This window comes from Aethalodelphis obliquidens, unplaced genomic scaffold, assembly GCF_003676395.1.
Source record: "Aethalodelphis obliquidens isolate GAN/ISIS:26980383/991018 unplaced genomic scaffold, ASM367639v1 scaffold3, whole genome shotgun sequence".
Taxonomy (NCBI): Eukaryota; Metazoa; Chordata; class Mammalia; order Artiodactyla; family Delphinidae; genus Aethalodelphis; species Aethalodelphis obliquidens.
Window position 1 is genome coordinate 47,565,866 of NW_020837947.1, and position 12,719 is coordinate 47,578,584.

A 12,719-nucleotide genomic window follows, 5' to 3' on the forward strand; every position below is an offset into this window, starting at 1 on the left:
GTTGTTAATAAGGGGGTAATGAAGTCTCTCCACTCTGGCATGGCTAGACCTCCAACTGCAACACTATCTAACAAGTTCTGTTCCAAACTGAAGCCCAGAGCAGCTACTCTCTAGTAAGCCTCATGTGGTTTCCTCCTGCTCATTTTCAGCATAGCCCTGGGCCAGTTACTCACAGGGAGGCCCCACCTTACTTCTAAATGCTAAGCCTGCCCCTTGCACAGGTGCCCTGTCCCACAGACCCCAGCGGCAGCTGCCTGAACTCTGATCCCTGCCTCCTCAGCTTAGCAGTATAGCCAGCTCTGCTCAGACTTAGTGCATTGCACCATGTTTAGAAAATTAGCTCCATGCAGGCTGGGGCTCACCTCATGAGTTTCCCTTCTCTCAAGGAGCATGGCCCTACATTACCTATTGTTCATTGCCCAAAAACAATTCCCTTGACTCTTTTATCCAGGAGGGCTAGTCTAGTGCCAGTTACTCTACTGTAATCAGAACTGAAAGTTCCCATCTCTACTGTTCCTTAGTTTAAAGGTAAAATGGATAGTAATAAGCTTAGAAAATAGCTGTATAAAGAACATAGTCCTAAAATTAATGTATCTGATGTTTGAAATGAATGAAGCTCTGCTTATTGAATTGTAAGGCCATATGATGGTGAGGATAGGAAAGTCTAGCCTTAAAAACAATTTGATATATTTGGGGAAACTGCTTTCTGAGCATGTCAACTTATTCTCCAGTCTCTTTTAAGGAATCTCAAGGAAGTGAAGTTAAATCACAGAAAGCACTGAGCTTATGATCAAAGCCTTATAGAAACAGAAGCTTAGGAGAAGTTATATACCAATAAATAAAATGAAACTTGATATCAAAGTTAACGTTGAAAACTACATTTGGTGGTTTGTTTATATACCCTAGGATGCTCTAAATGTATATTTTGCTACCTCTAATTAGGTATTATCTAGGATATGTATGTTTTTGCCAAGTGAAATCGAGAATTGGACTTAACATATTTAAAGGAACTGAATCCACACATAATGCATTATCTTAAGCTTTACATTTGGCTATATGTATTATTGAAGGATCACATGAATGATCTTAAAAAAACACATATTAAAATGTGATATGGGGGCTTCCCTGGTGGCGCAGTGGTTGAGAGTCCGCCTGCCGATGCAGGGGACGCGGGTTCGTGCCCCAGTCCGGGAGGATCCCACATGCTGCGGAGCGGCTGGGCCCGTGAGTCATGGCCACTGAGCCTGCGCGTCCGGAGCCTGTGCTCCGCAACTGGAGAGGCCACAACAGTGAGAGGCTCGCGTACCGCAAAAAATAATAATAATAATAAAAAATAAAATTATTTTCCTGATTTTTCTAAATCTTCACCAAATTACTCTGTTTCTTTCCATAAGACACCAGTGCATACTTTTTTTAAGACTGGTATTAACAGTGATAACCCAAAGCCTACATGTTTTTTAAAAGCCTTTAAATAGCATAATTATAATTGTATAATTATTGCATCATTAGCAGTGGCATCTAAGAGGCAGTGTTAATTTTTTATAATAAAAATAGAGTAAAATCAAGCAAAATGTTGAAAATAATTATCCTTAGTCTTACCACCTTATCACAAGCATTATTTTAAACTTTACATATTTTCACTAGGTTTTATGCCCTTGAAATATGTTTAACTCCTTAATGTACTTTGCTAAAGGCTCGATCATGACTCCTTCCGTAAATAACCTCACTTTTAATAGGTAGTTTTTGACATAATGAAAACAGTACTAGTTTCAAGTATACAAATTTTTCTTAAACATTCATAGCATGGATTCTCTTTTAACAGATGGAAAATGGTTGATCATTACATTAGCCGTGTCCGTGGAAATCTCCAAATGTTAGAACAGCTGGACCTGATTGGGAAAACCAGTGAAATGGCTAGACTTTTTGGCATTCAGTTTTTACATGTACTGACAAGGGGTTCACAGGTAGGAAGTCAATTTTCTTGCACACTTGAAAGTTCTATGTGAATGATATATGTACTTTTGAGATGTCTGAAGTGATTTGTTTTTTTTTTTTTTAACTTTCTTTCTGGTACCAACTAATATATACATGTAGCTAGTTAATCAAATCTTATAATTTCATTTTCTGGAAAAGCTTTAATCCACTTAATAGCTCTGCTTTTTTTTTTTTAACTTTGTTACAGCTCCGCTTTTTATTTTTTCTCCACACCAACTTTTTGGCCACTGCTGAGTTTTGCATGATAATAAGAAAATAAATGGCTATGCCCTTGAGGATGGTATTATGTTCCTGAATACTGTCAGTGTGATTAGGGATGACTTGAAAGGCCGCTCAGAACTGGGGATGCGGCAAAGAAAGTCTACCTCTCTTTTGTTTTACATTCCTACTTTTGGCTGTTCCAACTCCCAGCAGATAACTTTAATATAAAAAAAAGGAGGAGGATTTGGGAATCAACATAAGTGGGCTGTATTACTTTTTTTTAATGTTAAAGAAAAATGGGAGCTTGGAAGCCATTTAACTCATCTCTTTCTAACTAGTTTCCCAAGGATATAATGAAAGATTTTTGTTTAAATGCCTTGCTGAAAATGGTTTCATGCTTTTATTCCACAAATGTTTATTTGAATACTTCTAGTGTGTTAAATAAACACTGTGCTAGCCATCCAGGATACTACATTAAATCGCTTAGTTTCCTTAACCTCATAAAATCTTTTATTTTAATTATTTTAATTATTTTATATCTATAACATTCCCCCAATCTACCAATTCAGTATATATAGCAAAACTAGAGCGCTAACTACTTTGGCATTACCTGTTGCTGTATTTAATTTTATTGCTATTATTAAATAGCTTATAAAGCTATTTATTTTACTTATTTATACTCCCACAAGTTTTAAAAACTATTTGATCTGGCTTATAATAAAAGGCAAAGATACTTTAAAACTACATGAGAATACTTCAGTGAACCCATGCTGGTTCTTGTGAGTGCTTTCTTTTTCTAAACTGTAAACCGTCTGCTTTATAGCAGTTATTATAAAGTCAGTAATTGCTTGATTAATTTTTGTGAGGGACCAGTATTAACCTGACTACCTTTCAGTTTTGGAATCTTGTGTTCCTTCTTGGGAAATTGAGATAACATTTACCCATCTCAAGTGTCCTGACCCCCATTCTCTAATTTTCCCAAATTTGTCAAAGATTATTGGCCAACTTTTTAAATGAAATTGTCAAATTGTACAACTGTCTCTTCTACATCTGTTTATTATGATATTGCTATCTTTAAATATTAAAAGAAATCTAATTGTGTCTGTCTTTTCAAAAATAATTTATTGTGTAAGTTATCTGACGTATTTTGCAGTTTTTATAAAAGTTATGGGAATAGGAAAAGGACTTACGAAGGGTTCCCTTCTGATACCTGAAAGCCGATTAAATAACCAACATTATGTAACTGTGTTGTAAGAAAAGTCTTACAGCCGTATTTTGAAGAGTAAAACATCCCCCAAATGATTTTCACATATTCAAAAGACCAGTATATTTGTATTTAAGTTTCTCCTTCTCTCCCTACTTCTACCTCTCTGCCTGCAGTACCGTGTGGAATCAATGATGTTGCGTATTGCTAAACCAATGAACTATATTCCTGTGACACCTAGTGTACAGCAAAGATCCCAGATGAGAGCTCCACAGTGTGTTCCTCTAATTATGGAGCCTGAATCTCGTTTCTATAGCAACTCTGTTCTCGTTTTGGATTTCCAGTCACTGTATCCTTCTATTGTGATTGCATACAACTACTGTTTCTCCACCTGCCTTGGCCATGTGGAAAACTTGGGGAAGTAAGTTTTTTTTCATATTTACAATTACTTTGTTGTACTTTGTATTTCTTACTAAAATTAGACTTTCTTTGAGTGCCTCTTTGCACATGAGACTGCCCTTACGAGCAAGATGAATGGGCTGTAGCACATCTAGTCCGCTCTTTGTAGTTACCTTACTAATTAATTAACATGGATCACCGTATGACTGATTGAGCATCATGGATGAATAACTCATATGAAGAAGATTGTGAATACGATCAGCCAATTTATCTGTTCCATCTTTGTGTATATCTATGGTCTCTTTTTAAATAAGAGTTATATTTAATTTGTTGGTATAAATCACTTTTCAGTGGAACAGTTTGAGGATTATGGTCTTATAACTTCGGCTATGACCTCCTCTTGACTTTTCTTAGAAATAGTTCGTTTTCTAAAAAAAAGTTAAATTGCCAAATGTTACATTTTATTTTTTCATGTCAACCAAATTTTTTCTCATAAGAAATATACAGTCTTCCTTTATAATGATTTCTGTGTATTTAAAACCAAGTGTTATAGTTTTAGTCTGAAGTATATTCACTCCTTATAGAAAGCTTTTATGGAAATTGTATTGGTAATTCTGTCTTTTTAGTAAGAACAGGAATTTGGAAAAGTTAGTTGCAGTCTTTTTACTTAAGGCTTAAATTTTTCTTCAGGGAACTTAGTGTAAGGTAGTCATATGTTGAGCTGAAATTTGGTATTTTAGTATAGATTTTTCCCATGTACTTTAGGATAGTGCTATTTAAGAAATGTTTCTAATATTTGAAAAACTGCTTTTTGGTAACTAAACATATTACTAAGTATATTAATTCATGTTTAGATGTTTAAAAATGAGTTTCCAATAGAATTAGAAAGATTCCTAAAATTGCCTAGAATCTCTGTTCTGTGATTTGAGAAAGTATTTGCTTAATTTTTTTTTTTCTTAACAGGTATGATGAGTTCAAATTTGGCTGTACCTCTCTAAGAGTACCTCCAGATTTACTTTACCAAATTAGGCATGATATCACAGTGTCCCCCAATGGAATAGCTTTTGTCAAGGTAATACTCTTTTATAAATGAAAGGTATCAACTGTGGCTTAACCTTTGGAGAGCTGATCGTTTAGATGTTGTTGGCATATATACCAAAAAAAAAAAAAAGTTTGCTTCAATATCTTATCTCAGAAAGTCAAAGATATAGGGAATCTTCCAAGAAATTTTTTAAATCATTTAAAAAAAAATAGTAATCTTGTTTTGCATGAATTTAGGTTTAAAATCTTTTAATTATAAGATTTTAGCTTTTAATGAACTATTGCAAGAAATAAATGTGCCTATATACCTTCTGCCCTTTATTAGAATCTGGCAGGCTTAAGTAGCTATTTTATGATCACAACAATGTTAACTTATAAAGATTAAAATTGCCTTAATGTGTATACTTTACTAATTGTTTTATATACTTTAAATTAAATTAAGACTGCCTTAGAAATAATGATATTCTAATGTATTTATTGATTGTATTTTTTAAGAAGATACCCAAACTAATAACAGAGTCCCTTTTTTCTCTCCTTTGTCTCCCCTCAAAAGAAACTAAAAAAGCCTCATAAATGAATAAAGACAAATAGGAAGAGATCTAGGAGAAGATTATATTGCCTCTCATATGCCAACTTCATTCCTTTCTTTTCTATTTCCTTAGCAGTGAGTCTGTACTAGAATCGTGGGATGGTAGGGTGGTTGGTGGTGGTAGCATGGACCCCGCTAGCCCTCAAATTCATTCTGGTGTACTTAGCAAAAGTATCATCGTTCTCTACCAGTAAGAGGATGCTGTGTTTAAAGAGTACTATAAAATTAGCCATTTAGATATGAGGAAAATTTTTACCAAGTGAGTTCATGATATATTACATTTTGGAAAATATTACATTTTAACATAATAACATATATTATGTCTTAATATAAACATCATGGCTGCTTCAGAAGGTACACAGAATGAATTAGAGGTTACAATATGTTTTCATTGTCACATATCTAGCAGCTTATTATTTTATCTCCCTTTAACAGCATTTTAAGAACTTGCATCTACATTTTGACCCAATGTGTAAAGCTTAATGAAAACTAGATTTTTTAATATTCAGGAATGTGATTATCCTATTCCTGAGGTTTTAATTGTTCAGTCCAACATGCATTACCTTGCACGTGTCTGTGAATCATCTTCAGAGTTAATACTGTTTTGTGGTTTTCATTCCTAGTGGAGTTCTCATAAATTCTCCCTAGTCTTGATTAATACAAATGATTTTTTTTTTTTTGGCATCAACAAATTTTATCACCTCACTATTCATCCCCTCTTCCAGATTGCTAATAAATATAGGCCGGAGGGGATGGCTTAGTGGTCTAAGCATCAGATTTGAAATACCTAGAGTCCCTGGAACTGCAGGTTTGAATGTCAGCAGAGTCAACCCAGCTCTTCATTCTTCCAAGGTAGATAAATGGAGTTCCATGCAGATTACTGTGTGGGGTCATTAGGATGAGATCTTTAAAAACTGAGGTTTGTTATGAGTGATACAAATCCCGTGTGTCTTTCTGAAAGAGTGGGGGTTTGGATCAGAGTTTTAACAAAATTTCCCTCTGAACTCATTATATGGTCTCTTATGTACTAGTTGGCATCCTCCTCCCTGGAGGTCTCTGAACTCACATAGTACTGCTACATTAGATTTATAAACATTACAGGAACGTTTTAGGAGAAAAGTCCTCTTCAAAAGAAAGAAAATGTGATGATTTTATATTGATGGCCACTCGTCCTGTGGCCACGCTATTGTTCGTATGTTTCAATTCATGACAGTTGGCCATTGTTATACTTTGTGCTTCCTTCTTAATTGTCTAAATCTATAATGTTTAAGGGATTTAAACATTCTTTTTTTCCTTTATGATAGCCTTCAGTAAGAAAGGGTGTGCTACCAAGAATGCTCGAAGAGATTCTGAAGACTAGACTGATGGTGAAGCAGTCGATGAAGGCTTACAAGCAAGACAGAGCCCTTTCACGAATGCTCGATGCACGTCAGCTAGGACTTAAGCTGATAGCAAATGTCACATTTGGCTACACAGCTGCTAATTTTTCTGGGAGGATGCCATGCATTGAGGTAAGTGATATAAGTCTATAGTTTTTTTCAAAAGAGACTAAAGCAGCATTAAATGAATGCCTATTCATTAAACCATTTTGTTTTGAAACTTTAGACAAAATGGTTTCATTTCCATAACATAGGATCAGTTTTTCTCAAACCAGGACTTATATATTGATATATACATATTCTTAGGAATTTGTGCGTTTTCTCTGAGAACTCTCTGTGTTTTGTTCAATGATAATTTTAGAAATTAGCATACACATATTTCTGCATAATCTGGATGACCCTATTGTAACAAATTACTGACATGAGATTTCAGTGCCGCCTTTACAGCATTGTTTACAGTAACATTGGTACTAAATAATTCCTTTTAATGTGTTGATAGAGGTCTGATGATAGTTCAGTTGTCTTCTCCAAATGTCAGAATAAAAGCAATCATTCCATATTTACTAGTGTACCAGTAGATACAAAGCAGAACCTTTCTTTTGCAGTGGTAGTTGCAATTAAAAGACACTTTTCATTAAACAAGACTGATTTCTTGTTATTTACTAAATTAGGGTGTTAATTTGACATGAATACAGTATAGTATGACAGAGTAATATAATAATTTACTAATGGTTGGGAAAGGAACAGAGTAAGCTTGTTTGCTTGATGATCTTTTCATGCCAGATGAAGGCTAGAGCATTGTGGTATACCATATTTGCAGTAGGTCAATAAGGGAAAAGCAGTGGAAGAATCAAGTTCCCACAGAGCTCACAGTAGGCAAAGTAAACTCCAAAAACCTGTGCAAGGGACTTCCGGTTTCATGTCCAACATGTAAGAAACTGCAAGTCTCTACTCTGTCCTCACACTAAGTAAGCTGAACAGACAGAAAAATCAACAACTCTTCTTAGATCTGTCAGAGAGGTGAAGTCACAGGGTAAACTGCTGCCCCCAAAACTGAAGAGACCAACAAGTGTATACAGAGAGTCACAACTTACCAGAGCAGAAATCAAGAGCACAGATCTCTGTGAGAACCAGTGCCATGGTAGGGAAAACCGAACTATAAATGATGAATCGCTGGAGGCTCAGGGTGGACAAATCTGAGTGATAAAAACTCCAAAGGACCCAGTCATCAGGGTCCCCACACTTTTGTGAATTTTACCTCTAGGAGCTCAACCAGGTTCTAGCAGTGAATATCAGAAAAAAAATTCCCTTGTGCTTCTGGCACAGAAAGAGGAAAAGAACCATTTTGAAATACACCAGAGCATTCTGTTTTTAACAGAGTCTGCCCTCAGGAGAAACTATTTAACCAGAGCTTAACCTGATGGAGTTTTATCAGAGCCTAACTGACCTGGAGAAAGGGAAATATCCAGCTCCAACTGCTGTAGCCTTCTACATGGAAAAAAAATACTGCAGCCCACTCTAGTCATCCTGTCCCACCAAAGTGGGGTGAAAAACTGAAAATCACATGTGAAGTCTACAGTCCAGAGGCACAGTTCACTGAAAGACTGAGACCTACTCGTAGGACTAAGGAGCCCTTCCCCTCTCCCGACACCTTACCACCACATTACTAAAGGCCTATTTATAGCAGTTCCGTTTACCCAATACATCATGTCTGGCTATCAAAAAGACTTACTAAAAGCCAAAAAACAGTTTGAAGAGACAGAGAAAGCATCAGAACCAGACTCAGATAAGGCAGGGATGTTGGAGTTTGTCAGACTGCAAATCTAAAACTATGATTAGGATGCTAAGAGCTCCCTCCAATAGCTAAAGTAGACAGCATGCAAGAACAGATGGGCAGTGTAAGCAGAGAGGTGGAAATTCTAAGAAAGAACCAAAAAGAAGTGCTGGAAATCAAAAATCCTGTAACAGAAATGAAGAATGCCTCTGACTACTATGCTGAACATGGCTAAGAAAAGAATCTCAGAGCTTGAGGAAATCTTAGTAGAAACTGCTAAAACTGAAAAACAAAGAGAAAAAAAGACTGAAAAAAGAGATATCCTAAAACTGGGACAACTACAGAAGGTGTAACATACATGTAATAGGAATTCCAGAAGGAGAAGAGAGAAAGGAACAGAAGAAATACTGAAACAATAATGACTGAGAATTTCCCCAAATTAACGTCAGGCACCAAACCACAGATCCAGGAAATTCAGAGAACACCAAACAGAATAAATGCCCAAAAAACTAAACCTAGGGACATCATTTTCATACTGCAGAAAATCAACACTAAATTAAAAATCCTGAAAGAAGCCAGAGGGAAAAAACACCTTGCTTATAGAGAAGCAAAGGTAAGAATTATATCCAACTTTTCCTTAGAAACCACGCAAGCAAGAAGAAAATGGAGTAAACTATTTAAAGTGTTAAGAGATAAAACTCTTCAACTAGAAATCTGTACCCTACAAAATTATCATTCAAAAGTGAAGGAGAAATTAAGATTTTCCTCAAAAATTGAGGGAATCTGTTGGCAGTAGACCTGCCTTGCAAGAAATGCTAAAAGAAACTCTTCAGTGAGAAGGAAAATGATAATAGGTCAGAAACCTATATCAATACAAAAGAATGGAGGAGCATCAGAGAAGGAATAAGTAAAGGTAAAATAAACACTTTTATTTTTCTTATTCTTAATTGATCTAACAATTAACAATTTGTTCAAAATAATAATAGCAACAGTGTATTTGATTATGTTTATATACATGTATATATAAGTAAAATGAATAACAAATGGTACAAGGAATGGGAGGAAGGGATTAGGATTATTTTATTATAAAGTACCCACACTACCTATGAAGTGGTATAGTGGTTTTGAAAGTGGTATATTTTAAGTAAATATAAATATTGCAAAATTTGGGGCAACCACTATAAAAAGTTAAAAAAAAATACAACTAATGTGTAAGAAGGAGAGAAAAAAGAATCATATAAAACAGTCAAAACCACAAAAGGTAGTAAGAGTGGAAAATAAAAATAGGAACAAAAACAAAGGCAACACATAGAAAATAAAATCAGGAAGGACATAGTTGAACAACATAATCAACTGGATATAGTGGACATTTATAGACTACTTCATCCAACAACAGCTGAATACATATTCTTCTCAAGCTCACATGGAACATGCACCAAGGTAGACCACATTCTGGGCCATAAAGCACTTTAACAACTTTAAAAGAATAAATCATACAATATCTGCTTTCAGGTCACAATGGAATTAAACTAGAAATCAGTAACAGAAAGATAGCTGGAAAATCCCCCAAATACTTAAAGATTAAGCAGCATATTTCTAAATAACACATGGGTCAAAGAAAAAAAATCTCAAGAGAAATTTTTAAATATTTTGAACTAAATGAAAATGAAAACACAGCTTATCACAATTTCTGGAAGTCAGCAAAAACAGTACTTAGGAAATTTATAGATTGAATGCATATATTAGTGGGAAAAAGACCTAAAAACAATCATCAAGTAAGCTTTTACCTTAGGAAACCAGAAAAAGAACAAATTAAATCCAAAGCAAGCAGAAGAAAAGAAGTAATAAAAATTATAGCAGAAATCAGTGAAATTGATTTTCTCAATTGATTTCATGTTTTCAAAGAACCCCAAAGCTGGTCTTTTGAAAAGATCAATAAAATCAATAAATCTCTAGCCAGCCTAACTAGGAAAAGAAAAAAAAAAAAAGAGTACACAGATTGCAAATATCAGAAACAAAAGAGGGGATATCACTTCAGTTTCCATGGACATTAAAAGGATAATAAAAGAATATTATGCACACAAATTTGATAACCTAGATGGAGTGAACCAATTACTTGAAAGACATAATCTGCCAAAACTTGTACAAGAAGAAACAGGCAGTCTGAGTAGGCCTATATCAAAGAAATTGAATCATTAATTAATAGCCTTCTAAAACAGAAAGCATCAGACCCAGATGGGTTCACTGCTAAATTCTACCAAACATTTATGGAAGAATTATACCATCTCTCTACAGTCTCTTTCAGAAGATGCAAGCAGAAGGAGTACTTTCTAACTCATTCTAATTACCCTAATACCAAAACCAGACAAAGACATTATAAGAAAACTACATATCAATGTCTCTCATGAACATAGATGTAAAAATCCTCAATGAATATTAGCAAATCAGATCCAGAAATGTATAAAAACAGTTGTACACCACAACCAAGTGAGATTTATTCCAAGTATGCAAGGTTGGTTCAACACTGAAAAACCAGCTGAGAGCCATCATATCACATTCAGGTTAAGTAAGAAAAATCACATGATCATGTTAACATACAGAAAAGGCACTTAACAAAACCCAAAACCCATTCATGATACAAACTCACAGGAGACTAGGAATAGAGGAGAACTTTGTCAGTTTGATGGAGAATATCCACCAAAAAACCTACGGCTCATGTTATACTTAACTATGAGAAACTTAAAGCTTTCTCACTAAGGTCAAGAACAAGACAAGGATGTCCCAACTCATCACTGTTTTTCACCATCATACTAGAAGTCCTGGCTAATGCAATAAAACAGGCAAAAGGAAATAAAAGGTATGCAGATTGGGAGACTTCCCTGGCGGTCCAGTGGTTAAGACTCCACAATTCCAATGTAGGGGGTGCAAGTTCGATCCTTGGTTGGGGCACTATGATCCCACATGCTGTGCCATGCGGCCAATACAATAAATAATAAACCTTTTTAAAAAAAAGGTATGCAGATTGGAAAGGAAGGTAAAACTGTCTTTGTTTCCAGATGACATAATCCTCTATGTAGAAAATCCCAAAAAAATGATGCACAAAAAAACCCTCCTGGAACTAATAAGCGATCATGTAGCAGAGCTGCAGGATACAAGGTTAATACACAGTGTATACCAGCAATGAACAAGTGGAATTTGAAATTAAAAACACAATACCATTTATATTAGCACCCCCCAAAATGAAATACTTCGGTATAAACCTAACAAAATATGTACCAGATCTATAAGAGGAAAATCCCAAAACTCTGATGAAAGAAATCAAAGAACTAAATAAATGGAAAGATATTCCACGTTCATGGTTAAGACGACTCAGTATTGTCAAGATGTTAGTTCATCCCAAATTGACATACAGATTCAATGCAATCACAGTCAAAATCCCAGCAAGTTATTTTGTTGATATTGACAGACTGATTCTAAAGTTTACATGAATAGGAATTCCCTGGTGGCCTAGTGGTTAGGATTTGGGGCTTTCACTGCTGTAGCCTGGGTTCAATCCCTGGTTGGGGAACTGAGATCCCACAAGCTACTCGGCCAAAAAAAAAAAGTTTACATGAAGAGGTAAAAGACTCAAGAATAGCCAACATAGTATTGCAGAAGAATAAAGTCAGAGGACTGATTTACTATAAAGCTACAGTAGTCAAGGCAGTGCAGTATTGGCAAAAGAATAGACAAGCAGATCAATGGAACAGAATAGAGATTCCAAAAATAGACCCACATAAATATAGTCAACTGATCTTTATCAGAGGAGCAAAGGCAATACAGTAGAGCAAAGACAGTGTTTTCAACAATGGCGCTGGAATAACTGGACATCCACATGCAAAAAAACATGAATCTAGGGCTTCCCTAGTGGTGCAGTGGTTGGGAGTCCATCTGCCGATGCAGGGAACACGAGTTCGTGCCCCGGTCCGGGAAGATCCCGTGTGTGTGTGTGTGTGTGTGTGTGTGTGTGTGTGTGTGTGTGTGTGTGTGTGTGTGTGTGTGTGTGTGTGTGTGTGTGTGTGTGTGTGTGTGTGTGTGTGTGTGTGTGTGGGTGTGTGTGTGTGTGTGTGTGTGTGTGTGTGTGTGTGTGTGTGTGTG

General features: G+C 35.6%; 1 protein-coding gene across 3 annotated transcripts in view; it reads left to right on the forward strand.

Moving 5' to 3' along the window:
- REV3L (REV3 like, DNA directed polymerase zeta catalytic subunit) overlaps positions 1 to 12,719 on the forward strand; it is a 183,636-nt gene that overhangs the window by 148,513 nt on the left and 22,404 nt on the right. For all 3 annotated transcript variants that reach the window (XM_027088496.1, XM_027088475.1, XM_027088486.1), the window contains 4 exons: positions 1,823 to 1,964; positions 3,577 to 3,821; positions 4,763 to 4,871; positions 6,734 to 6,940. In XM_027088496.1, the coding sequence (XP_026944297.1) occupies positions 1,823 to 1,964; positions 3,577 to 3,821; positions 4,763 to 4,871; positions 6,734 to 6,940 (703 nt within the window). The remainder of the gene's footprint in view (positions 1 to 1,822; positions 1,965 to 3,576; positions 3,822 to 4,762; positions 4,872 to 6,733; positions 6,941 to 12,719) is intronic.